The sequence below is a fragment of the Carassius gibelio genome, chromosome A2 (genome assembly GCF_023724105.1).
Source record: "Carassius gibelio isolate Cgi1373 ecotype wild population from Czech Republic chromosome A2, carGib1.2-hapl.c, whole genome shotgun sequence".
NCBI classification, from domain to species: domain Eukaryota; kingdom Metazoa; phylum Chordata; class Actinopteri; order Cypriniformes; family Cyprinidae; genus Carassius; species Carassius gibelio.
Window position 1 is genome coordinate 3,498,566 of NC_068372.1, and position 27,403 is coordinate 3,525,968.

Here is a 27,403-nt window from a genome sequence, read left to right on the forward strand (position 1 = left end):
CCTGTGTTTGCTTGAGACAAATAATGGAAATTCATGGCGTAATTTGACAGTGTGATGACATGCCTGCACTGCCTTTTGCCAGGATCCATACTTTTGCAATCAATTTGGAAACATCTCACACCACAGACGTATATTTACATTTCAACAGGGACAGTTTGGTTCGTTTGTGTTAAAAACGCGACAATCCAGCGTTGCAATGTCCTTTTTTTTAATTTATTTTTTTATAAAGATTAAATAAAAAATAGGCCTTCGGCTACATATAAATGTGCTGATCTGTTTATTTATAAAGAAATGTCTTCATTAAGACATGCTTTATTACAGTAAATAGTACTAAATACAGTACCTCCTGATAAGCTCAGTGAACCTTTGTACAGCTGTTATATATATTTTCTAATAAATATGAAATTATATTATTAATGTCACACACACAAATACAAATATATATAGCACACTGATTTTGGTGTGTTATGTGGAAAAAATCATCCAAAAATATTTTTGGGCCATTATGCACATTTACATGTTTTTCATTTTACATGGGATATGTACATTTACAGTCTTTTTCTGTAATTTTACAATTTTAAACTGTATTTCAAAATTACGTGAAAAAACTGTAAAATAAAACAGTAAAATTCCGTAAATTAACAGGTTTTTTTTACAGTGTGGATGAGTGTATTGTGGTCCACAGAGTCATAAGCTTTTGCAAGGTCAATGAAAATAGCAGTGCAGTATTATATGTTATCTAACACAGATGTAATATCATTGAGCACTTTAGTGGTAGCTGTAACACAACCATGCTCAGAGATCTTCATGCTGCAGGAGAAAGATTCTGATTAAATGTAGCCTTACAAATGTTAACAAATCAGGTTTCAGTATAAACATAAATAAAAACGTGAGGTAATTAGTTCCCTGTCAAAACGGGAGCGATGCATGCCCTGATGTGCTGTACAGCTGCTGTGCTTCTCAGTCAGAAGATTCTGATTCAGTTTTGATGGTCTGAAATGCCACAGGATTGAGCAGCTGCACAAACGAGAACAAAACCAAGCTTCGGTATTCAGAGGAAAACGTTTCCTCAAGCATTATATATGCACTGCTCGTTAACTGGAGTGTTTCTTATTTGTAAATCAATAAATAATATTACTTTATAATACTTAAAAAAATGGTCCTTTAAAAAAAGAGAAATGCTTAGAAAATTAATAATTAGATGAAATTAGAATTATTAAAAGAAAATTATTTCATAGATAAACCTCTGAAGAACAGACACATGTCAGGAGTTTGATTTCAGATCAGTCTATTCTCAAATCAAAATGTTATGAGCAACTGAAATTAGCAGAACAGCTTCTTTGTTAACAACATAAAACCAAAAACTGGGCTTTTAAAAGAGAGTTTAAATCACCACCCACATGAAGCAAACAGTAATTAGACACTGTGGATTCTCATTTGCTTTTATTTTCCATAATCAGTTTTATTTTATACATATAGAGGTACAGTACATCAAGCCATAATGAAACACAGAAAGAGTGAAACGCTCCTGTTATCTTCCTGCAGTGAAACTCTCAATCTAGACTCGTCCCACAATGAAAACTACGCCACGGTCTGCTGGAAGAGTTTCTGAGAACACATTTCTGAAGAGTAAATGAACAGCTAAAGCACATTTTCAGCATTCATTTTCAACAACATCATATGAATGTATTATTATAATGTGTAATTGCTGTATAAACCTCAGATCTGCTCTTAAACAAATGCCAGTCTCATCAGCTCTGACAAAGGAGAAGTTTCTAAAATACTTCATTTGTGCATAGCTATAGTCTGAGAAATGAACATAAAGAGTTCAAACAGCGCTGTCTGATGAACAGAAGTCAGAGAGAGATGTTTCTGGAGAATCTTCCATCATGATGCTCTAGCTGCAGGTTTCTAAGCTGATCTCAGTACAACATGCTCAGCTTCACTCACAGTCTTCACTCATTCACTCAGATGCTGCAGTCATTCAGTCTCTGGCCCTGCTCTCTAGCTCCTGTCTGCTTCATTTCATCCCTTCGTTAGAGCGGTTTAATATTATCTGACTATTATTTTGCATGACACACCATTACATCCATTTGAACAGCTTCTGATTCACAAACATCCATATATTCATGTTTGTAATAATGAACATAAAAATACATCAGTGTTTTCCAAGAGTCCCTGCATAATTGTCTTACATTCCTTATTTAGTCCTTTTTAAGAATGCTATAATATTATTTTCAAATGAAGAGTTTGTCTTGTAATTAATTAACACGAGTACAGTAGCAAATTAACATCATCAATGCTTAAATAACACTAATCCAATGAACAGACCGAGAGAGACGACACAAAACTACAGTTAGATTTATTGCAAAGTAATGGGATGATGTTCTGGATAATGAGTTGTATTTATCTGAAACACATACAGTACATAGAGTTGATTTTCTACACAGCAGAACAGGTGTATACTGTAGTTCCAGGGTCATCGCTAGTATGGCAAGCAGGTGGCGCTATTCCAGAAGATGAATACATGTTATATTCTGGTGCTTATATAAGTGTTCCAGACAAAGACGACTACAGATGTGACAGCAAAACGGATGTCCACTACTAAGAGAAATAAAGCTCTCTGAGCATTTTTAATGACAAACAACATTAAGAAATAAAAACATTAATAATTTAAATCTCAAAACACAAATATTACATAACCTTAAACTATTTTACACGTTTATCTTATAATTTAGCCACACACACACACACACACACACACACACACACTTCCCAGCTTGCACTAAGATATATCGCTCACACACTAAGGTATAATGTGACACAAGTAAGTGGACACACATATTAACAGCCTAAAATAAACCAGCATGCATCACTAGAAACATCACTGCTGTGCTGCACACTTTAAAGAAGGGAAGCACAGCACTGCCACGAACGATTCACCACGGGTTAGATGAAGACTAGTAGAGGATAGACTCGATAAGACTCTGAACCAGACTGAACCACAGGCACTGACAGACGACACACACGTGAAGGGAAGCATCACGGGGACATGCAGGGATTCAGAGCTTCGGTATGGGACAGACGCTGAGAACGGCTCTGGAAAAACAGCTTCCAGCAGAAATGGAAACGGCCTCTTAAGGGGGAACCTGTCTGGTCGGGGAAGGTGGAGGACGACGGCTGTGTTAGAAGAAGACGACAGCGGTGCATGACAACAGAAGCATTGAGGAAGGCATTGGATGGTGGGGCAAGAGACAAAAAAGACAGAATTAGTATCTATAAGCAGTGTAGCATTATAAGACCGATGTTATTTGCTGACGTTAATATATATGTGCATATATATGGTCACATAAACGCTGCTCTAGTGCTAGAATTGCAATTTAGTGCTCTTGTGAAAACTGGTAGTACTAGTGTAGTGCACGACTGTAATGCGTAAAGGAATGAAAACAGGGACGAGAGTAAAGTTTGCAAATGCTGGTGTAAGCCTGTGTTTTATGCATCACTACAGAAAGTGTCTACATTTGTCAAAACACACTTCACAACGCGAGTATGTACTGCACTATCAGCATTGCCTCGAGGTTTAGCAAGGGTTAGTGTAAAACCACCAGCTCAACCAATGCTGAGCAAGATTGTCAGAGTTACAGATTGCTGCAAGAAACGTCCTTTAGTATGGAGCTTTGTTTATGCCACAGTTGGACTACATTTTACAGTATGTGCACTTACGTGTATTTGCCAAAGAAAGTAATGTAATATGAGGTAACTACATGGGTTAAGGTTAGGTTGAGGGGTTCAGGGTTAGTACCTAGTTGTTACCCAGTTATTTAAATTACTATAACAAGAACATAGTAAATGTATGCAGGACAAAACCATAAATTAAAGTCTTACTATAATAAGTGTATGCAAAAGAACTGCACACTTGCAATGCACTGACCAAGCATTCGTGCATGAGTTTGTGTACCTGCGAGGAATATTTTAATACGACTAGAAATGCATGTAGTAAGTGAAGAGATCAGAGGTGTGAGAGAAAGGCGTTCCGAAGGAAAGATCTCACCTGGGAATGCTGGGAGGCGCTCGGTTGGGCCGGCTGGGAACCTGTGGGCTGTCAGCGCTGGTATTCAAGGGCCCTAGCGGTCCGGGCCGAGACGGAGGCGGAGGAGCACCTCTACCAGCGGGTCTCTGTCCCGCAGACATCCGGCGTGGAGCCGTGGGGCTCGGAGGAGGAGACCTGCAGAAACCAACAGAGACACTCACAGCGAAGAGAGAGAGAGAACCCTACAGGGATAGAAAACTCCTGTCAGAGCTCCTGAGAGAACTGCTCTCCACTAGCTTTCTGTCACAGAACATCCCAGCTTCGCTCCATGGAGAACCACGGCCCATCACTGAAACTAATAAAGCTCTAACTCACCTAACCAGACCCGTCCGTTCCCTTCAACACGCTCATCTCTGAGCACAGGAACAGCTCTTCACCGGCAAGAACACAGGACTCAGACGGTCAAACCGCTGGTCACTTCAGCGCATCGACACAGGTGAAAACATGTCAGAGAAAGTGTGTGGAGAGAAGCTGCTGAGCACTGTAAAGATCGGGAAGTGTTCACTCTGTAGCTCTTGCCAGGTTTCCCAAGGGATCAGAGCAGTTTGACCCAGTCAGTACCAGCAGGGGGCGCAGTACAAGACTAAAAAGCAATGTCCTACAAGCAAGCTCTCACAGGATCACGCAGGGTATCTGCAGGATTTTAAGCTCAAATTTAATTTCTGCACAAATAAAATTACCACAATAGCTAGGGCTAATCTGCAAAATGATGTAAAAAGCATGATTTACAGTAGAGGTTTCACAAAAAGTTTTATAAAATGATAAAACATGTAAAGCGCTTTGAGTACTTGCGCTATATAAATGTAAGGAATTATTTCACCTTTTAAACTGATAAAAGAATGGATGAGTTGAAGAATCGATTGTTAGATTTAAACTATTTTCATCAATCGTTATATTAATGAAATAATTTGTTAAAATATTTAACCGTCTTAATTGTTTAGATTTGTATAATGCATCTTCTACTTGTCGATCCACCAGTTCATATTTACAGCTCTGCGTGTTACATGTGTAAAAACACGGGTGGATGTTCACATTGTTCTGAACAAAAACAGCAGATGGGATTATTGGAAATGCACATTCATTCTCTGCCAGCAGGTGGTGTTGTCTGGTCGGCAGAAATACAGCGATTTCCCCGGTTTTTATTCAAAGAAATCATCGCCATTTTAAGTTTTAATCATCGAATAAAGCTGTATCACTATTCCTGTCTTTTTGTCCCCAAATTTAAGATCTCTTGAAGTAATTATTAAGACTTTTGTGTACCATTTAAGACTTTTTATGGCCTTAAATTTGATGAAAGTAAGACTTCTTAAGGACCCGCAGAAACCCTGTAATAAAAATTCCAGGATGTAGCAGGCAATCTGTTTCCATCATGGATCCTCCTTTCGCTAACACACAGCTGCTACCAGTCACACACAGTATATAAACCAGTCTCACACCACCATTCACTGCAGAGTATTGTTTGGCGTTTATCTCTCATTCAGCGATAGCTACTCTACGGAGCCAGTTCTTGTTTACTCTTGTCTTGCCTGTTTTCTTTTGTTTAGATTCTTGCCTGTGATTTTGGTTTGCCCTTTTGTCTTGCTGTTTCTGACTCTGTTTTCTATTGTTAGCCACCGACTGACCACAGCCATTCTGGATTACTCTTCTGTCTTGCCCTCAATATACCTGTTTGCCATTGTTTGACCCTCGTCTGTTATGACCACGTCTTTGAATAAAAGCTTGCAAATGGATCTAATCATCTCTCATCCCTGTCGCCTCGTAACATTGATAATACCTAGAATATCAAAATCAACTGTGGGCGGCAGATCATTTTCCTATTTGGCGCCTAAACTCTGGAATAACCTACCTAACATTGTTCGGGAGGCAGACACACTCTTGCAGTTTAAATCTAGATTAAAGACCCATCTCTTTAACCTGGCTTACACATAACATACTAATATGCTTCTAATATCCAAATCCGTTAAAGGATTTTTAGGCTTCATTAATTAGGTAAACCGGAACCGGAAACACTTCCCATAACACCCGATGTACTTGCTACATCATTAGAAGAATGGCATCTACGCTAATATTTGTCTGTTTCTCTCTTATTCCGAGGTCACTGTAGCCACCAGATCCAGTCTGTATCCAGATCAGAGGGTCACTGCAGTCACCCGGATCCAGTACGTATCCAGACCAGATGGTGGATCAGCACCTAGAAAGGACCTCTACAGCCCTGAAAGACAGCGGAGACCAGGACAACTAGAGCCCAGATACAGATCCCCTGTAAAGACCTTCTAAAGACCTTGTCTAAAGGTGACTTGACTTGACTTAATCAGCTTCAGTTTGTAGTTAACCACCCAGAGTTTGGCATTTTGGTAGGAGTTGTATACTTTTTGAGGTCAAGGGACTCTCCAGAGGCAGGCTGCGCCGCTCCACAGCAGCTGAAGTATGCAAGAGATTGTGGTGTTTGTTGGGCAAATAAGAAAGTGCTTTACCAGCAGACCAACTTCCTAACTTCTCAGAAGCTCCCAGAAGCTTTCAAGGATGAGGCAGCCAATGAATTATGCCAGATCAGAACTCACTGGCACAGGATCTGCAGCTCTGGATCTTCCTGTGCTTTACCTAGATCAGACAGAGAAGAGCGGTTACCTGCGAGAGCCACCCGCACCGGCGCTCAGCCAGGAGTTATCGACCGGCGGAGGCAGCGGTGTGGTGATGGTGGTGGTGGAGATGTCTCCGATGATGGCCAGAGCTTCTTTCAGAGCGTGGTGTGTGCGCAGAACCTCCTCTCTCCGCTGCACCTGCTCCTGAGACTCGTCCATCAACGCGTTCTGATCTCCAGCAGAGTACAGCTGCGCCAGGAGCTCCGCATTAATGAAGTCTTTCACCTTCGGAAGAGGAGGAATGTTAATTAGTCAGATTTTATATATATATATATATATATATATATATATATATATATTTATATATATTAGTGCTGTCAAAATTAACACGTTAACACATGTGATTACTTCTTTTACTACTGACATGGCCATATGGCAGTAAACATGATTTGAAACATGACATGAAAACATCAGTATTATTATCAGCAATACTCGCCATCAAATAATAAAAATACAATGTCTTTATGTGGTTTCTATATTAATTTGAAGATTGTGAAATTATTGCAAAATAAAAGTATATTTAAATACGTTAATGTCAGATGGAATTAATTGCAAAAGCAGGCTTCAAGTAAAAAAATGTTTTTTCTTTTTTTTGGGGTATCTGACCCAAATATATTTTGTTATTTGTAGTCCAAACAGCAAAATGTTTTGATTTGCACATATTTATCCTGAAACAAAGCACATCTACATGGGGTTTGAGAATCAATCGAATTGCTAATTCTTTTTAGTTATAGTCATGTAGACAGAACAGGATTTCATGACTCGTATAACACTGTACAAGCTGCAGTAACGTCATGAATTCACTCGTTTATGTTCACGTATCACAGAGATTAGACAGATGCATGCATTAATGTTTAAGCACAGCCATGCTCTGATTCTTCTGATGAACATCATGAGTCAGATATAATAGTGTTCAAACGGTCAAACCCTCAACGGTCAGTCACAGAGCATCCTGCTTACGTTATTGATCATCAGATGCATGATGCTCTTGGGCATGAGGTCACGGATGCATTTGTTGACGATGGCCATGTAGGAGTCCACCAGGTTCCTGATGGTCTCCACCTTCCTCTCCAGCTGAGGATCCATGGAGAAGTTCTCCGCCGGACCTGAACTCTCACTCTCCACCTGAGTCCAGGGAGAGAATCAGAAACGATGATGTGAATCTGATGTGAATGTAGGTTTGTTACACAGAGAGATATGCAGTAGGCACTGACCACGGCCCTCTCGGGATAAACGCCAGCCCGCAGCAGCGACGCTCTCCAGCTCTCCACCTCCTCCAGAGTGTCACACGCCAGCTCCAGGAAACGGTTGTCCTTGAACACGTTCCTGAGAGAAACCCAGCCGTCACACAGAGGAAAAGCACTGAACGCTCTCACCTGTGTGTGAGGAACCCGCTCCAGTCTGACCACATCAGAAATCATCTCTGAAACCAGGAGTGGTCTGACCTCACACCACTAATAACCAAGAAAGTGATTCCACCACATTGTTCCTCTGTGTTAAGGTGGACATTTCTATCCTCATAGAACTGGAATGATTATTAAAACATCAGCGTTAAATGAACGAGTTTCTGATATCCTCTGTACCTGATGGTGTGCTCTTTGAGAACTGATGACATGGAGTCAGATCATTTAAAACAGTTCTGACAATTCTATTGGAAACAAAAAGAAGTGAGAAGTGGTTTATTTACCGCTGCTCAGTGTTGAAGATGGCAAACATGTGCTTGCTGGACATGAAGCTTTTCTCCACATCTCTGACCTTCAGATTGTCCAGGGGCAGCATGTACTTCTTCTCTTTCTCCTGTGGGATTCAGATAGACATGGGTCAGCAGTAGAATTACAATCTAATTAGCTCAACCACTTAATAAAGATCTCAAGTTTTTTTCATGATAAAAAGACTCCTTATGCAGCACCTACAGGGAATGAAAGAGCAGCTGTGAAAGCAGACCATATATACCTGGCTAGGAGAGAGAGAAAAGGCAAAAGGAGAGTTCAATAAACATGTAAAGATAAAGAAATTAGGCTGGAGAATGAAGAGAAACGAGTGCGTGTGGAACTCTAAAGGAAATCACACTCATTCACATTACTCTAATCATCTGGACTGTATGAATAACACAAGGATTTAGGTTTTCATGTGCTGGTGGTTTATGGCTGCCAGCTAAAGAGCCAATGATTCTGACAGCTGCTGCGGAGCATGTGAAGAGTTATTAGCATTATTAAATAAAGTCATCAATCCCCCTCATTCTTCATACAGAGATGCATTTCAGCATCACATTGACTCCTAATGCACAAAATTCATCCCATAATGCCAGAGGAGCTCACCTCGTCATCTTTGAACCAGGACAGGCTCTCGGCGGTCAGCACGAACCAGTACTCCTTCGCTCCTCCCTTCATGATGCTGATGTTATTGATGGTCAGCCAGCCCTTACGGATCACCTGCCAGATGAAGCAAGACGCGTCACACACAAACACACACTCAGCACAGCAGGGATCAGTGCAGGAAACACACGAGTGCAGAGTGACGTGAGAAATCAACAGTGAGATACGTAACGGTGACTGAGAACGCTTCACTCAGGCCATCCTAGCTCTACATGACTTTCTTCTGTCAGATGAATCCAATCAGAGTTGCATTAAAAATTATCCTGGCTCTTCCCTTCTGAACTCTATTGGGGTTAGACAACCACTTCTACCACAAAAGACTGCTTTGTAACTAAACTTCCTGATGTAAACGAATTCCTTAGCACATCCAAAACCTCAGAACAACTTGATGATGTAACAGAAACTACGGACTCTCTCTTTTCTAGCATTTTAAACACAGTTGCTCCCTTACGCTTAAGGAAGGTTAAGGAAACAGTATGACACAATGGTATAATGAGCATACTCGCACCCTAAAGAGAGCAGCCCGAAAAATGGAGCACAGCTGGAGGAAACAAAACTAGAGGTAGTTCATATTGCTTGGCAGGATAGTAACCTATCCCAGGGGTTCCCAAACTTTTTAGCCCGCGACCCCATGATAAATGCGCTGCTGCCCCGCGACCCCCCCCCCCCCCAAAAAAAACACCTCTCGTCGCGTGAAATGTAGTACAGCAAATCGATTTTATGCCCAGTCTCAAAGCACACGAAGTTATATTTTATTGTTCTGCGTGCAAAATCAGTGTTACAATTCTGTATGAGCTGCTCGATATCCACCTGTTCTCTCTCGGAAAGTAACTGTGCAGCTATGTTGGGTTGAACTCGTTCATTATTCTGCCATCAGGAACCAGTCGAGTAAGTCTGAGCTGCTCACACGCGTGCTCACACCCGTGCGCGCGCGCACACACACGCGCACACACACGCACACACACACTCCTGCTAATCCGCTAGATGTGTCACTTTATGCTTTCCATGGTGACGCGTCATTGCTTGTCACGTGACATACCGCAGCAACAACAGAGCTGAATGAATGATCTGCTTTTGTCATTTTTCCTTTTTTATTCAAAATATTAACAAATTTGTTAGATATGGCATGAAATAGCTGATATTCAGATTGTCAAATATATGCAAGTGGAAGTGTTTTGTTATTTAAACACCTTTATAACGATCGCGTTAGTTGAGCTGTATGCGCGATGGGCGCCGCCATCTTAGTTTGTGCCGCAGACGCAGTTCAGAGAATCAGATCTGTTGGATTTACAACACGTGAATTCATCCACTTCTCCCGAAATACATAAAAGTAAGTGGCTGGTGAACTGGGAGAATAATGGAGTAAACTTTAAAGTTACTTACACAATGTGTATCTGATATGAATAAAATGTGTCTAATTATAATGAAAAAGATTATTATTGCCTCTTCCTTTGACATCAGTGTGTATTTTACAAACTCTAAATGTATTGTTTTTTCTAGTACTTATATGTCTGAAACCTAAAATAAACATTATGTGGTTGAAAACACTGAAAAGTTGTGATGACAGCTCTGAGCGCACTTGTCTCTGGCTCAGCGCCATCCAACTTGCGAGAGCACATTTGAATTTCACGTCATGCACTGACCGGTGTGGTCGTACACTCCAGGGACTAGCCTAGACTGATCACACCGGTGTGATCGTACGTGCGATGCGAAAGAGTTAAATTAATTGAAACAAAAATATATAAAGCCTATATCGAAATCATCTCGCGACCCCTGCGCCGGGGTGCCGCGACCCACCGTGGGGTCGCGACCCCTACTTTGGGAACCACTGACCTATCCTACAGAAAACCATTAAAAACTGCTAGATCTGATTACTTTTCTTCGCTTTTAGAAGAAAACAAACATAACCCCAAGTATTTATCCAATACAGTGGCTAAATGAATGAAAATAATGCATTAACAAGAGCTGACATTTCCCAACACCCCAACAGTAATGACTTTATGAACTACTTTACTTCTAAGATCGATAAGATAAAATTGCAACCATTCAGCCGTCAGCTACAGTATCACATCAGACAGTGCACTATAGACCCCCTGAGGAACAGTTCCACTCATTCTCTACTATAGGAGAGGAAGAATTGTATAAACTTGTTAAATCATCTAAACCAACAACATGTATGTTAGACCCTATACCATCTAAGCTCCTAAAAGAGGTGCTTCCAGAAGTCATAGATCCTCTTCTGACTATTATTAATTCCTCATTGTCATTAGGATTTGTCCCCAAAACCTTCAATCTGGCTGTTATTAAGCCTCTCATCAAAAAACCACAACTTGACCCCAAAGAACTAGTTATTTATAGACCAATCTTGAATCTCCCTTTTCTGTCCAAGATACTAGAAAAGGTGGTATCCTCACAATTATATTCCTACTTAGAGAAATATCTGTGAGGATTTCCAGTCAGGATTTAGACCGTATCATAGTACTGAGACTGCTCTCCTTAGAGTTACAAATGATCTGCTCTTATCATCTGATCGTGGGTTTATCTCTCTATTAGTTTTATTGGATCTTAGTTCTGCGTTTGACACAATTGACCACAACATTCTTTTGCATAGACTTGAACAAATTGTTGGCATCAGTGGAAGTGCATTAGCATGGTTTAAATCGTACTTATATGACCGCCATCAGTTCGTAGCAGTGAATGAAGATGTATCATATCGATCACAAGAGCAGTATGGAGTACCTCAAGGCTCAGTACTAGGGCCGCTACTCTTCACGCTTTATATGTTACCCTTGGGAGATGTCATCAGAAAAAATGGTGTTAGGTTTCACTGTTATGCTGATGATACTCAGCTCTATATTTCTTCACGGACTGGCGAAACATACCAATTTGAAAAACTAACGGAATGCATAATCGATATAAAAAACTGAATTACGAGTAATTTCGTACTGCTAAATTCTGAAAAACAAAAAAACAGGTGTTAATTATAGGACCTAAAAACTCTGCATGTCATAACCTACAAAGCTGTCTAAGACTTGATGGCTTCTCTGTCAATTCTTCGTCATCTGTAAGGAACCTAGGTGTGCTATTTGATCGCAATCTTTCCTTACAAAGCCACGTTTCTAGCATTTGTAAAACTGCATTTTTTCATCTCAAAAATGTACTGTATCTAAATTAGATCATTTTCCTATTTGGCGCCTAAACTCTGGAATAACCTACCTTACATTGTTCGGGAGGCAGACACACTCTTGCAGTTTAAATCTAAATTAAAGAGCCATCTCTTCAACCTGGCATACACATAACATACTAATATGCTTTTAATATCCAAATCTGTTAAAGGATTTCTAGGCTGCATTAATTAGGTAAACCGGAACCGGAAACACTTCCCATAACACCCAATGTACTTGCTACATCACTAGAGGAATGGCATCTACGCTAATATTTGTCTGTTTCTCTCTTATTCCGAGGTCACCGTGGCCACCAGATCCAGTCTGTGTCCAGATCAGAGGGTCACTGCAGTCGCCCGGATCCAGTACGTATCCAGACCAGATGGTGGATCAGCACCTAGAAAGGACCTCTACATCCCTGAAAGACAGCGGAGACCAGGACAACTAGAGCCCAGATACAGATCCCCTGTAAAGACCTTGTCTCAGAGGAGCACCAGGACAAGACCACAGGAAACAGATGATTCTTCTGTACAATCTGACTTTGCTGCAGTCTGGAATTGAACTGCCTTTAACTGTCATTTAACATTATTGACACATTGTTTTCCCAATTAATTTTGTTCAGTTGCTTTGACGCAATCTTTTTTTGTTTAAAGTGCTATATAAATAAAGGTGACTTGACTTCCAAGATTTATAATGGCGGCGAATGGGTATTGAGATTTTGAAGGCCAATAAATCGCATACATTAATCATAAAAAGTGTCCCACACAGCTCCGGGTTGGGGGGTGGTTTGGGCCTCCTGTTGTGATTCCTTATCATCATGCGAATCATGATCGTGCTTTATTGGGCTTCAAAATCTCAAATCCTGATTGGATTTGTTTGAAAGAATAAAGTCATACATAGCTAGGATGGCTTGAGGGCGAGTAAATCAAGGGTTCATTTTTTTATTTTTGGGTGAACTGTTCCTTTAAAGTCACACAGATCTGAAAACTGTCCTCTGGTTCATGCAGTGAACTGAACTACATCTACTGCTCCATAACCTCAGTGCATTTAGTTACATACATCAACCTGACATCTTACAATTATTCCAGAGGCAGGAGGAGACGAGACCTGAAGAGACACACACACACACACAATTTTATGCTCAAGATCCCTTTTATTAAAGCCAATCACTGGATCCTCCAAACACTCTTCTATCATCAGTGCGCCATGACACTAACTTGACACTAACCACACTACACTGAAATAACAAGTAACGACTGTCGGATTATTAATTAAACATGCAGACCTGAGCCACTTATACAGCAAACCGAGGCTGAAAACTGTCAGACGATGAATAACCCAGACTGATCACTCGGGATCAATCTGCTGCAGGATTTCATTTCTCACAGCAAAACTAAACGTCTGTCCTGTATGTTTCTGACAATGCCATTAATTCACTGTAATGTAAGAAATATTTGACAGCAGGCCAATAAATTAAAAAATAATGCAAAACCAAGGTGTAAGGGGCCGTTCACACATAATGTGTTTTTCCATTGTGCTTGTCTTTTGCAGCATCTCGCACATGAGTGCCGAAGATGCCATTTTAAGTATTTCACTTTCACACACAGTGCCGCTAATCAAACAGTGGGCCAATCAGAAGACCCCTGAGGCGGGGCAAGTGGCGGAAACTTTTGTTTACAGGAGCAAGTTGCAAACCTTTGATTAGACGTGATCCGTGAACGGCGCCTAACTGCCGCAATGCAACATCTCCACTTTGGTGTGCAGTATTTTTCAGTAATACATTGTTAATGTTAAACAGAGGAGTGTCTATCCATCATCAGTGTCTATGGAGACAGAGACAATCTGACACGGATGAGACAGGAAGGACTGGAGAGAGACAGGGATGCAGTTATGAGAGGCTCTTACCTGGAGCTCCTGAGCCAAACACAACAGCACATCAGGCAGGAGCCGCTCGCGCACACGGGAGGATAGTGAAGAGAACATGACACGCGTGTTTGAGAACAGAAACACAACTCAACATGTCCATAAACACATGGACATCCTGACAAACACAAGAACTACTGAGTAATAAAGTGAGGGCAGTAAAACCAGAGCAGAAAGAAAGTCAAAGCCATGTAAAATGACAAAAAAATAAATAAATAGCATTGATGTCTGGAGTGCTATAAACATAGATGGCCTTCACAAACACCAACAAACATACAGGACACACCGACCTGATTCCCAGCAGAACTCTTCTTATTCGCCTGGCTACTCCTCTGCTGAGCACTGAAAGAGAGACAGAGAGAGAGAGAGAGACAGAGACAGAGAGAGAAAGACCGAGAGAGGGAGAGAGAGAGTGTGTGTGTGTGTGAGTGAGAGAGAGAGGGGGGGAGAGAGAGAGAGAGAGAGAGAGAGAGAGAGAGAGAGAAAGACCGAGAGAGGGAGAGAGAGAGTGTGTGTGTGTGTGAGTGAGAGAGAGAGAGGGAGAGAGAGAGAGAGAGAGAGAGAGAGAGAGAGAGACAGAGAGAGGGAGAGAGAGAGAGTGTGTGTGTGTGAGTGAGAGAGAGAGAGAGAGGGAGAGAGAGAGAGAGAGAGAGAGAGAGAGAACGAGAGAGGGAGAGAGAGAGTGTGTGTGTGTGTGAGTGAGAGAGAGAGAGGGGGAGAGAGAGAGAGAGAGAGAGAGAGAGAGAGAGAGAGAACGAGAGAGCAATGGTGAATATGATGACATGATGCAGGACGACTGACTGTGAGTCTATTAGGATGCAGTGATATGAGCCTAAAATTCTAAATATCAGAACAAAAAAATAACCCTAACCCTCTTATATTTATATCATATGATTGGTGACAGGTTAGCAATATCACACCAGCTAAAGTGATGTATGTTGATTTATAGAACAGTTCAATAAACAAGAACTTAATGTTTTAGTTAATATAGTTAATATTGTCTGTTAGGGTTAGGTCACAGATGAACACACAGCAGTGATTTGTCACTGAATGAAGCCATGATTTTGAATGAATCAAAGACTCATACATAAAGAGTCACTTGCTTCGTTTCTGAATGAATCAGCCATTTGATTGAATCGTTAAATGAATGATTCAATGATTCAACTCACCGCCACCTACTAGTGCTTTTATCTTTATATTGAGAGTATTTTCATATTTCAGTATTCAAAAAATATGAACTATATGAACTTTCATTTCCATTTATTATCATTCTTTATTCAATGTTAAACCAACATATTTATTTTTGTCTACTCAATGCCTTTCTCCTTTAACACAATAAAAGATGATATTTTGGAGGTATGGCTCAGTCAAATAGATGGATAGTGTAATAGATTAATAAATCAAATAGATAAAATTGTGACCCTGGAGCAAAAACCTTAGAAATTGAGATTTATACATAATCTGAAAGCTAAATAATCCATTTATGTATTGTTTGTTAGGAGGACAATATTTGTCTGAGAAAATCATCTTTAAAGTTGTTCAAATGTTCTTAGCTATGCACTGGGATGCATCCTCAGTGATGTACCCTGGGATCATTGGGTGTTTGGGGTCTCGAAACATCATACACTCTCACCCAGGCGACCCAGCCGGAGTTGATCAAGCCCCGACATGCACACCTTGCACACCTGTAATGCCCAAATGACTGCAAAGTGAACGTCATGCAAAGCCTCTACAGCAGACTTCTACAGGCTCATACAATGTTCTCCAGCCTTTCTTCCATTCACTCCTCCACCAGTTCCTGGTACTTAAAAAAAAAAAAAAAAAAGTGAAGTGACATTCAGCCCATTTCCTCTCATTTCTTCCTCAATATGCTCTTCCCAGGGAACTGTAATTTCCAGAATGATCAGCTGTTTTGAAACCTCGGAGGTAACTATCATGTCTGGGTGGAGACTTCTCGTTGCAATGTGCTGAGGGAACCTCCGTTGTTTTCCCAGGTCGGCCTGCAGCTGCCAGGAGGCCTGTTGTTAAATGTGGGCATGGCCAGAGTTTCCTCTCCAGTGGACTGCCTTCTTTGGAGCATGATGGTACTTGCTGGTGCTGATGGCTGAGACTAAGCTCTCAGCATTTGCCTTAAGCACCTAGTCATGGTGCCAACAAAAGCGAGCATCAGCCAAAGCCTTTTGGCAGCTGCTGAGGAGATGTTCTAAAGAGCCTCTTCCAGAGCAAAGAAGGCAGGAAGGTGTCTCGCTCTTCCCCCGGACATGGAGGTTCGCTGGGCTTGGCAGGGCATCGTAGACAGCTTGTACCAGGAAATGGACCTGATGGAAATCTGCCTGCAAGATGTTTGCCCAGGGGTTTCATGTGTCCACCTAGTCCATTGGACCTTCCTGACGTAGATGGTGTCTTTCTTTGCAATGGGCCTGGCTAACCAGGGTCTTTGGGAAGTAGCCCAAGCCCACTCTGCCTGTCTCCACTGTGCCCACCTGTGCCTTTTGTCTCAGGCGTGATTCTACCACCTCCACTGCTTTCACAGCCTTCCATTTCCTTCCTGTCCTCACCTCTATGCTGGCTGATGACACCTTGCAGTCCCTGTACTGTAGGGCTTCTCTGGTGCATACCAACATAAATTCTTCTGCAAGGCCACTGAACAGCAGCTGCAGGATGTTACTTGTCCCATAGAGTGCAGCATTGGTAAGACTGTATGGAAGGTTGAGCCACTTCTGAAGAAAGCCACTGATCTTCCTTTCTAGGGACTCAATTGTTGTCATTGGGACAGCATAGACCAACAGGGGCCACAAGACTCTGGGCAGGATGGAATGCTGCTAGATCCAGGTTTAAATCTACCCAGCAGTCCAGACTTCTCAACATTAGTGAGCCAAGCTCCAAGCTCTTTGTTGGACTTCTGGATGACGGCAGAGTCTTTCAGGCTGGAGTCAAAAAGCTTCCCTAGATTGCTTTGGATGGTTGGGATGACAGTTCCTGAGAAGGAAAAACTGAACTTGTCAACCATTTTCCCCTTCTTCAGCTCCATGGACCTTGACTTGGAGGGCTTAACACTCATCCTTGCCCAGGTGATGAGTCTCTCAAGTCTTGTAGGATCCACCTTCACCCTGGGACCGATGATGTCTTGATAGTAAGGTCATCCATTCCACCTCAGCAGACTTGACCACAATGTTCATGGCAAGAGCGAAAAGAATAACAGAGATGGAACAACCTGTTATTATTCCTTTCCAAATATGATGCCAGACTGATGTTTCTGACCCTGAAGTAACTCACATCCTGAACTTATTGTAGTAATCCAGGATCAGGTCTGTAGTCTTACTGGGAACATGGTGGAGGTGTAGAGCGAGCTCGACCAGCTTGTGTGGTATAGACCCATTGGCATTTGCCAGGTCCAACCACAAAACAACTAGGTTGCCTCTGTTCTCATGGGTGTCTCTGATGAGTTGTGTAACTACACCAGTGTGTTCCAAGCAGCCAGGACCTCCAGGAACACCCCCTTCTGCACTGAGGGGTCGATGTAGTTGTTCTTGAGGAGAAACTCTGTCACTCTTCATGAGATGATGCTGAAAAACGCCTTTCCTTCAACACTCAGTAGTGAGATGGTTTGAAACTGGTTGATGTTTTTCGAGTTCTCCTCTTTGCATGCATATGCATATTACTAATCAAACATTAAGTTCTGATATATTTACAGTAGGAAATTTACTAAATATGTTCATGGAACATGATCTTTACTTAATGTTCTATTGAATTTTGGCATAAAAGAAAAATCTATAATTTTGACCCATAGAATGTTTTTTTTGTCTATTGCTACAAATATACCCCAGCAGCTTAAGACTCCTTTTGTGCTGCAGGGATGCAATTAATTAATTACCATATGGCGAATAATTTGATTAAAAATGTTAATTGCTTGACAGCCCTTCAGCACATACTTGGCGAAGCCGATGAAGTCCTCGTGGTTGGTGTTGATGTATGCGAGCTGAACGTCAATGAGCAGCAGCACCTGCAGAGACACAAACACAGACGCTGCAGAGCCCTAATCTCGTTACAGAGCCGTAATCTGGTTATCCACCTGCACACACAGATATCCAGGTGTGTCCTACCTGCTCTTTGGCCTGGCTCTCTCGGTCACGGATATGAGACGTGACGATCCTCTCCGTCTCCTCCCGCAGGCGAGGGAACGAATCCAGCTGAGCGTGAAGATCATGAAACACAGAATTAGAAACCTGACCCACAGTTTTAGGACAGCATGACAGTGCACTAAACGTTACTGATCGAGTGTTTGACAAACCCTCCGCCGGTGTATATCTGGAAACACAGCACATGTTCAGTTACAAACTGCTGTAATTCTGCAGGGTTTCCTTTGCGCTGATCCACTCACAGCAGGATATTGTTTTAATCATCTAATGGATCTGTGTCTGAGAGTCGACCTAGAAAGGCCTCGATGGGTGTTAAAGCTCCCGCTCAGTCACTCCAACGCTTCGGCTCACAGGAGCACGCAGATCAAATTACAGAGTGCTTTGGGTGAACTATTCCTGATGTGATCAACTACACATGTGGCTCTTCCGCTAAAACTGCGGTGAAAATCTGCAAAACTCTGCCGGTTTCTCATTCATGATCACACAAAACTGTTATGAGTTCATGTTGAGTTCTAAAAGTAAAGTTGTATCCTTAATATTTCTATAATCTCTCTTTTTTATGAAATTCGGCGCTGGTGCTGAATTCTGCACAACACGCAGTCATCACCTTATTAGAGCACTGACGGACCGTGTTGATCAGCTCCTGAACCACCAGATCAATGCACTTAATACACGGCTCCTTGATCTTCACGATCTGCTTCTTCACGATCGCCTCGAAGGCCATGTCTGGAGTGAACAGACCCGTCCTGCAGGAGACACACAGTCATCTTCAGCGCTGACTCACAACACACACCTGACCACAACACACACACACCTGACCATAACACACACACACACACACCTGACCACACGACCAAAAGAGACATCTCAGCCCTCACCTGATGCCATGGATGTTCTTGATGGCGTAGCTGATTTCCCGACGCATTTCCTTCTCGTCACACTCCATCTGTGACAGAACACAGGAGGGTTAGGATGAAGAGGCGAGAGCAGACGCAGCATCAGTGTCCAGCAGACTCACCTTGACCAGCTCGAACGGGAAGCGCTCGTGGAAGATGCGGTTGATCTTGGCTCCTCCAGAGAGCTCCACGGTGTCCACCTGATCACCAGAGCCTTCGATGCGCTTCTCGAAGTCCACGGAGAACTGCTGCACCATCCTGCACACACACACACACACACACACATATTTAACACCCAAATGAAGCAGGACTGGTTTAGTGTGTGTCACACCTGATGATCACCGGCTCGGACCGTTCGCTGTACTTTGGTTGAGTCAGTGATCTTAACTCTTATTTTTAGCTTGTATTATATTGTGTTAATTTGTTTCAGCCATTTTTTATTTAGTCTCAATCTTTTACATTAATCTTACTCTTAGTCTTGGTGTCAAATGTACCTTTTAGTTATTGTCATATTTAGTCCTTTTTTTGTTTAGTCTAGTTTTAGTCAATGAAAACGTAATCACATTTGCTTTATAATAGTTCAACTGACTCAAAATTATAATCGAAAAGATTGTTGTCATTTGAGAAGTGAATTTTCGCATTTTAGAAATTGTACTTTCACCAATAAGCACAAATCTAATTATTTGACCTCATCTATTGTACTGATTTATTACAGGCTGTTTATTATATATATTAATATCACAGATTGTGCCCTCTGTCTGCATCATGAAAACTGGCAAAAACAAACGAAATATTTTAACAGTAAAATGGCTGATAGTAATTCCAGTATTTCCAAATGGCCATAATGTTTCTCTATTAAAACAGCACTGTTTAATTTACTCAGCAAACACAATCTTATATAGTTGAGATCTCATGACCCAACACTTTCATTAAAGCTAAACATCTCACACTGGGCAGGAAAGCATCATTTTAAAAGTAGCTCTGATTTACGGATTTAAGCTCTCATCATCGTCTCGTCTTAATCATGGGAAAAAAACTTGTCAAAGAACATTTTGTAAATCTTTTCATTAACAAAATGATCAGTAGTTTTATCTGTTTCAGATCACTGAATCAACCTTAATACATTATATTCTAATTATAAAAATACAACACTGCTTCTGTCTCAAAGCTGACGGGTGATATCAGAGCACGGCGTCATCGAGCAGGACACACATCTGCTGCACATGATTAAGGAGCTCCTGGTGAGCTCTTCTACAGGAGGCTGTGGCACTGACTGCAGCAGGGCTTTGGTCTTGCGTGACGGGTCGTCGGGCCGGTAGTGCCGGTACTCCTCGGCCTCTCGGTCCAGAGACAGCAGCTGCGACTGGAGTTTACTGCGGAACGCCGGGAGCGTGTCCCGGATGTGGTTGGTCAGTTGCTGTGGAAACAAGAATGCTTCTCATTAAATCCAGAAGAAGTCATGAGCATCATCAACAGCGTTCTTCACGTCACAGTACCTGATTGAGGACCTTCTGCAGGTGTGGCGTGCCCATGCTGTCCGCTATGTGTCTGTAGGCCGGATGGCTCAGGAAGAACTTCCTCTCTGCTGCCAGAGCGGCTTTGATGTCCTTCTTCCCGTCGATGTCTTTCTGACTGCGGTTCACCACGCCGATGTACCCTGAGCGACACAGAGCTTCACTATAGATTCACTGAGCGCTTCAGAAGCTGTGCTGATCATCATCTGGCTCACTTTACTGTGGAGCTGACAGTGAGCTCGAGCACACCTCGCTAAAGATCATCACGCAAGAGATGCAGCACTAACTCATCGACTGAGGCACGTTTGAAAAGAGTAACAGTCATTAAAGGGGTCATAAGATGTGATTTCAAGTTTTCCTTTCTCTTAGGAGTGTTACAAGCTCTTGGTGCATGAAGAAGATCTGTAAAGTTTCAAAGACTAAAGTCTCAAATCCAAAGAGGTATTGTTTATCAAAGTTAAGACTCAGGAACGCCCCCTAAAACACCTCGTTTAAACACGCCCCACATCTCTACTTCACAATGTGGAAATATTTGTTTAATGCCGCCCAAATGTTCACACAAAGAAAGACAGCGTGGTTTTGTGCAAACTTCATATAGCCAAAATGGTCAATTCTATTTCTTGTTACAAGTATGGAAGACTTTCACTTCTACCACAAAAGACTGCTTTTTAAGTTATCTTCATGATGTTTCCAAATTCCTTAGCATATCCAAAACCTCAGAACAACTTGATGATGTAACAGAAACTACGGACTCTCTCTTTTCTAGCACTTTAAATACAGTTGCTCCTTTACGCTTAAGGAAGGTTAAGGAAAACAGTTTGACACCATGGTATAATGAGCATACTCGCACCCTAAAGAGAGCAGCCCGAAAAATGGAGCACAGCTGGAGGAAAACAAAACTAGAGGTATTTCGTATTGCTTGGCGGGAAAGTAACCTATCCTACAGAAAACCATTAAAAACTGCTAGATCTGATTACTTTTCTTCTCTTTTAGAAGAAAACAAACATAACCCCAGGCATTTATTCAATACAGTGGCTAAATTAACGAAAAATAAAGCCTCAACAGGTGTTGACATTTCCCAACACCACAGCAGTAATGACTTTATGAACTACTTTACTTCTAAAATCGATACTATTAGAGATAAAATTGCAACCATTCAGCCGTCAGCTACAGTATCACATCAGACAGTGCACTATAGACCCCCTGAGGAACAGTTCCACTCATTCTCTACTATAGGAGAGGAAGAATTGTATAAACTTGTTAAATCATCTAAACCAACAACATGTATGTTAGACCCTATACCATCTAAGCTCCTAAAAGAGGTGCTTCCAGAAGTCATAGATCCTCTTCTGACTATTATTAATTCCTCATTGTCATTAGGATATGTCCCCAAAACCTTCAAACTGGCTGTTATTAAGCCTCTCACCAAAAAACCACAACTTGACCCCAGAGAACTTTTTAATTATAGACCAATCTTGAATCTCCCTTTTCTGTCCAAGATACTAGAAAAGGTGGTATCCTCACAATTATATTCCTTCTTAGAGAAAAATGGTATATGTGAGGATTTCCAGTCAGGATTTAGACCGTATCATAGTACTGAGACTGCTCTCCTTAGAGTTACAAATGATCTGCTCTTATCATCTGATCGTGGGTGTATCTCTCTATTAGTTTTATTGGATCTTAGTGCTGCGTTTGACACAATTGACCACAACATTCTTTTGCATAGACTTGAACACTTTGTTGGCATCATTGGAAGTGCATTAGCATGGTTTAAATCGTACTTATACGACAGCCATCAGTTCGTAGCAGTGAATTAAGATGTATCATATCGATCACAAGTGCAGTATGGAGTACCTCAAGGCTCAGTACTAGGGCCGCTACTCTTCACACTTTATATGTTACCCTTGGGAGGACACATGGTGTTAGCTTTCACTGTAATGCTGATGATACTCAGCCCTATATTTCTTCGCGGCCTGGTGAAACACACCAATTTGAAAAACTAACGAAAAGCATAATCGATGACAAGTAATTTCTTACTGCTAAATTCTGAAAAAACAGAGGTGTTAATCATAGGGCCTAAAAACTCTGCTTGTAATAACCTAGAACACTGTCTAAGACTTGATGGTTGCTCTGTCATTTCTTCGTCATCAGTTAGGAACCTAGGTGTGCTTCTTGATCGCAATCTTTCCTTAGAAAGCCACATTTCTAGCATTTGTAAAACTGCATTTTTCTGTCTCAAAAATATATCTAAATTACGGCCTATACTCTCAATGTCAAATGCAGAAATGCTAATCCATGCATTTATGACCTCAAGGTTAGATTATTGTAATGCTTTATTGGGTGGTTGTTCTGCACGCTTGGTAAACAAACTACAGCTAGTCCAAAATGCAGCAGCAAGAGTTCTTACTAGAACCAGGAAGTATGACCATATTAGCCCGGTCCTGTCCACACTGCACTGGCTCCCTATCAAACATCGTATAGATTTTAAAATATTGCTTATTACTTATGAAGCCCTGAATGGTTTAGCACCTCAGTATTTGAATGAGCTCATTTTATATTATAATCCTCTACGTCCGCTACGTTCTCAAAACTATTTGATAATAATTAGAATTTGATAATACCTAGAATATCAAAATCAACTGCGGGCGGCAGATCCTTTTCCTATTTGGCGCCTAAACTCTGGAATAACCTACCTAACATTGTTCGGGAAGCAGACACACTCTTGCAGTTTAAATCTAGATTAAAGACCCATCTCTTTAACCTGGCTCACACATAACATACTAATATGCTTTTAATATCCAAATCCGTTAAAGGATTTTTAGGCTGCATTAATTAGGTAAACTGGAACCGGAACAATTCCCATAACACCCGATGTACTTGCTACATCATTAGAAGAATGGCATCTACGCTAATATTTGTCTGTTTCTCTCTTGTTCCGAGGTCACCGTAGCCACCAGATCCAGTCTGTATCCAGATCAGAGGGTCACTGCAGTCACCCGGATCCAGTACGTATCCAGACCAGATGGTGGATCAGCACCTAGAAAGGACCTCTACATCCCTGAAAGACAGCGGAGACCAGGACAACTAGAGCCCAGATACAGATCCCCTGTAAAGACCTTGTCTCAGAGGAGCACCAGGACAAGACCACAGGAAACAGATGATTCTTCTGCACAATCTGACTTTGCTGCAGTCTGGAATTGAACTACTGGTTTCGTCTGGTCAGAGGAGAACTGACCCCCAACTGAGCCTGGTTTCTCCCAAGGTTTTTTTCTCCATTCTATCACCGATGGAGTTTCGGTTCCTTGCCGCTGTCGCCTCTGGCTTGCTTAGTTGGGGTCACTTCATCTACAGCGATATCATTGATTGATTGCAAATAAATACACAGACACTATTTAACTGAACAGAGATGACATCACTGAATTCAATGATGAACTGCCTTTCAAAGTAGTCCATGTGACATCAGACGGTCAGTTAGAATATTTTGAAGCATTGAAAATACATTTTGGTCCAAAATCAGCAAAAACTACGACTTTATTCAGCATTGTCTTCTCTTCCGTGTCCGTGTGAGAGAGAGTTCAAATCAAAGCAGTCTGGATATCCGGTTCACGAACAAATCATTTAGTTCACCGAATCGAACTGAATCGTTTTAAATGGTTCGCATCTCTAATACGCATTAATCCACAAATGACTTAAGCTGTTAACTTTTTTAATGTGTTTGACACTCCCTCTGAGTTCAAACAAACCAATATCCCGGAGTAATTCATTTACTCAAACAGTGACTGACTGAACTGATGTGAAGAGAGAACTGAAGATGAACACAGAGCCGAGCCAGATAATGACTTATTCACGAGTGAAGAACCGTTTGCATTGGTTTTTCGTATCACCAGTAGTTCTTTCGGACAGTTCGATTCAATAAACCGGTTGAAGAAAACGGTTCACTGGTTCTTTTGTGCTGGACGTAATGGTGTCATTTGCGATGATTGCCCTTGATTCAAGCCTTCGGTTTACCCGCGCTCATAACACTAGCACTGAATCAGTGCAGAATCAATCACCAAAAGAGTCAGTTCAGTTCAGACGCTCTGTGTGTCGGTCTGCTTCACGCTGAATCACACATGCGCAGTATCATCAGCTCCTCGGTTCTTCTCATCTGGCTCAGCTCTGTGATAAATGAAGGTCTTACGGGTTTGGAACGACATGAGGGTAAGTTATTAATTACATAATTGTGCTATCTGGGTGAACTAACCCTTTAAAGCATATTCTGATACACCAAATACACAAAATAATGATCTTTAAAAAAGCATAATTTGAGCCCTTTAACTAGGAAAACCCCATGTAAACTGGAACATCAATAAGATGCACACTTTTGGTGTGGTTGAGGATCGAGTCTGCAGACAGTTTCAGGCTTTTGGTGTTTAGGAAAATTAAAACTAAGGCTGCCATTTTAATGCATTAATTTGGTGAGATGAATTATAACACATTAAAATAATTAAGGCAATAATTGCACCGATGCAGCGTCTGATGAGCATGATCACGAGCTCTCTCATATGATATCGTTTAGCGATATCACACCAGTAAGAGTGCTGCTTCTCCCCAGTGTCTGCACCACTGCACATCTGATACTGACTTCATACAATATTCAATAAACAAACACGTTCTCATAGACACACTTTTATCAGTATTGTCTGCTCTTCCTCAGTATCTCAAACGAACTGTCTGTCTGTCATCTTATGACACTAGATTCACTCTTCATGTTATCAGTGTCTGTCATCGACACAAACTCATTGGGAAAGGACTGAATGTGCTCTTCATTGGGTTTGCACTAATTCATCCAGCTGCAATCACCAATGAAACGTTGTTCCATGTTTAAAAAATATATATATATTATATATATATAGTCAAATTATAAATATTATCACAAATATTCCTGAAATATCATGATATAACTTTTAGGCTATTTTGCCCGCCCTTCGTTTGAACGGATGATTCAGAGTATCAGTTCACTTTTTAACATCGTTTCTCATTTCTATATTCATTTAAAGCCGTAATACCTGTGTATCATCAATCTTATTGTCTATTCAGTGCTTTTCTCTTTTATCAAAATAATCACAGTACATGATCTTTTGGTGGGTAATTTCTCAGCCAGAAATCGTAGTGATTAATTTGTGATTCATTAATCATGTATTTGATCAGATAAAAAAATGAATTACTTGACATCCCTAATTAAGACGAATAATCTCTGACATGAGAAGTAAACGGTAAGAAGTGTGAAGTGAAGGTTTCTCACCGCGACGCAGAGGCAGGAGCTTGTTCTCCAGAACGTCTCGAGCGTCTGTTCCTTCATCCATCAGATCCAGTTTAGTGATCACACCGATGGTCCTCTGTCCTGTAATCACACACATTCAGGAGAACACACTTTATTAGCAGTGACATCACACCAAACACCAAACACCTGCGGTCAGATAAATCACCTGAAACTAGACACTGACCGTACTCGAACCTGCCTCACCACTAAACCACAGCACCAAAGGCCACACAATAAACCTTCACTGTCATAAAAATTCATTTTGTAATTGTTTTAAAGGAATTGGAGCAGACTAGAGTAAGGTACAGCCGCTCTGGTCAGGAGGTCAGAGGTCAGCAGGTCACTCACCCTGAGGGTCCACGTCTTTGGCCAGTTTGAGCGCGTCAGAGTTGGCCAGGTCAGTGTTGGCCGGAGTGACAGCGAGGATCAGGCAGCTCTCGCGGCAGATGAACTGCATGATCATGTCTCGGATCTGATGCTCGATGTCGGCCGGCTGATCTCCCACCGGCACTTTAGTGATGCCCGGCAGGTCAATGAGGGTCAGATTCAGCACTGCACAGAGGCCAGAGCACAGCAATCAGGACATTCATGAAGGCAAATAAAACAGAACAGAGACTGGTTAATAATGCTAAACCCCTGCACACTCTCCCAGACATATGAGCTACGCTGGAATGTACATCCATGTGTGTTGTTACATCCAAAAATGCTTCTTACAAATGTTGTTCAGGACTATTTGCACATTTGCAGTCTTGTATCCAAAAGTGTTTTCAGAAGCTGTGTAACATGCCACACCATGCACAGTGAGATATCACTAGGATTTCTCCGTCTAACGGCAGAGCAGCTCAGGTTTCAGTACCGTTCGGGGAATACACCCTCAGGTTGATGGGAACGGGAGAAATGCCCTTATTGGCTCCAGTGACGCGGTCGGTCTCAGCCTCGATCTCCTGACGCACTTCATCGAAATCTGTGAACTTCTTCCCTTTGCAGTGCAGGAACTCGGCCCACTCTGAAGATGTTAGACCGACAGAGAGACACAAAGAAGATCTGAAGAACTGAGTTAAACTGGAAGATTAAATTAGCAGAACATCAGCGGCTGGCGTCATGTTAACACACATGATCTGGGACAGGAGTTCACCTGCGTTTGCATTGATGAGCTGCAGAACAAGGGGTCTGCGTGTGACGATCCCGGATCCACGCGGCAGAAAATCCCTGGAAAACACACAGAGCCACTGACAAAAAACAAACACAACACTATTTCTCTCTATGTGATGTGATCCGTGTGCCATGCTACAGACGTCTTCACACGTATATTACTCTATTACACTCTAACACCAGACTACATTACAGCTGGCCTGATT

The 27,403-nt window shown here is 41.7% G+C and overlaps 1 protein-coding gene across 2 annotated transcripts in view; it reads right to left on the minus strand.

The window, feature by feature from the left end:
- Positions 1–1,426: 1,426 nt before the first annotated feature.
- Positions 1,427–27,403, minus strand: part of dnm3b (dynamin 3b) — a 28,663-nt gene continuing 2,686 nt past the window's right edge. For both annotated transcript variants that reach the window (XM_052609195.1, XM_052609200.1), the window contains exons 3-21: positions 27,181–27,254; positions 26,902–27,051; positions 26,394–26,597; positions 26,028–26,126; positions 20,726–20,886; positions 20,504–20,646; positions 19,352–19,487; positions 19,212–19,279; positions 18,941–19,079; positions 18,298–18,384; positions 18,127–18,197; positions 14,485–14,536; positions 9,051–9,164; positions 8,420–8,529; positions 7,947–8,058; positions 7,693–7,857; positions 6,719–6,957; positions 4,052–4,225; positions 1,427–3,180 (exon numbers count right to left, since the gene is read on the minus strand). In XM_052609195.1, coding sequence (XP_052465155.1) covers positions 3,138–3,180; positions 4,052–4,225; positions 6,719–6,957; positions 7,693–7,857; positions 7,947–8,058; positions 8,420–8,529; positions 9,051–9,164; positions 14,485–14,536; positions 18,127–18,197; positions 18,298–18,384; positions 18,941–19,079; positions 19,212–19,279; positions 19,352–19,487; positions 20,504–20,646; positions 20,726–20,886; positions 26,028–26,126; positions 26,394–26,597; positions 26,902–27,051; positions 27,181–27,254 — 2,341 coding nt within the window. In that variant the 3' untranslated portion in view covers positions 1,427–3,137. The remainder of the gene's footprint in view (positions 3,181–4,051; positions 4,226–6,718; positions 6,958–7,692; positions 7,858–7,946; positions 8,059–8,419; positions 8,530–9,050; positions 9,165–14,484; positions 14,537–18,126; positions 18,198–18,297; positions 18,385–18,940; positions 19,080–19,211; positions 19,280–19,351; positions 19,488–20,503; positions 20,647–20,725; positions 20,887–26,027; positions 26,127–26,393; positions 26,598–26,901; positions 27,052–27,180; positions 27,255–27,403) is intronic.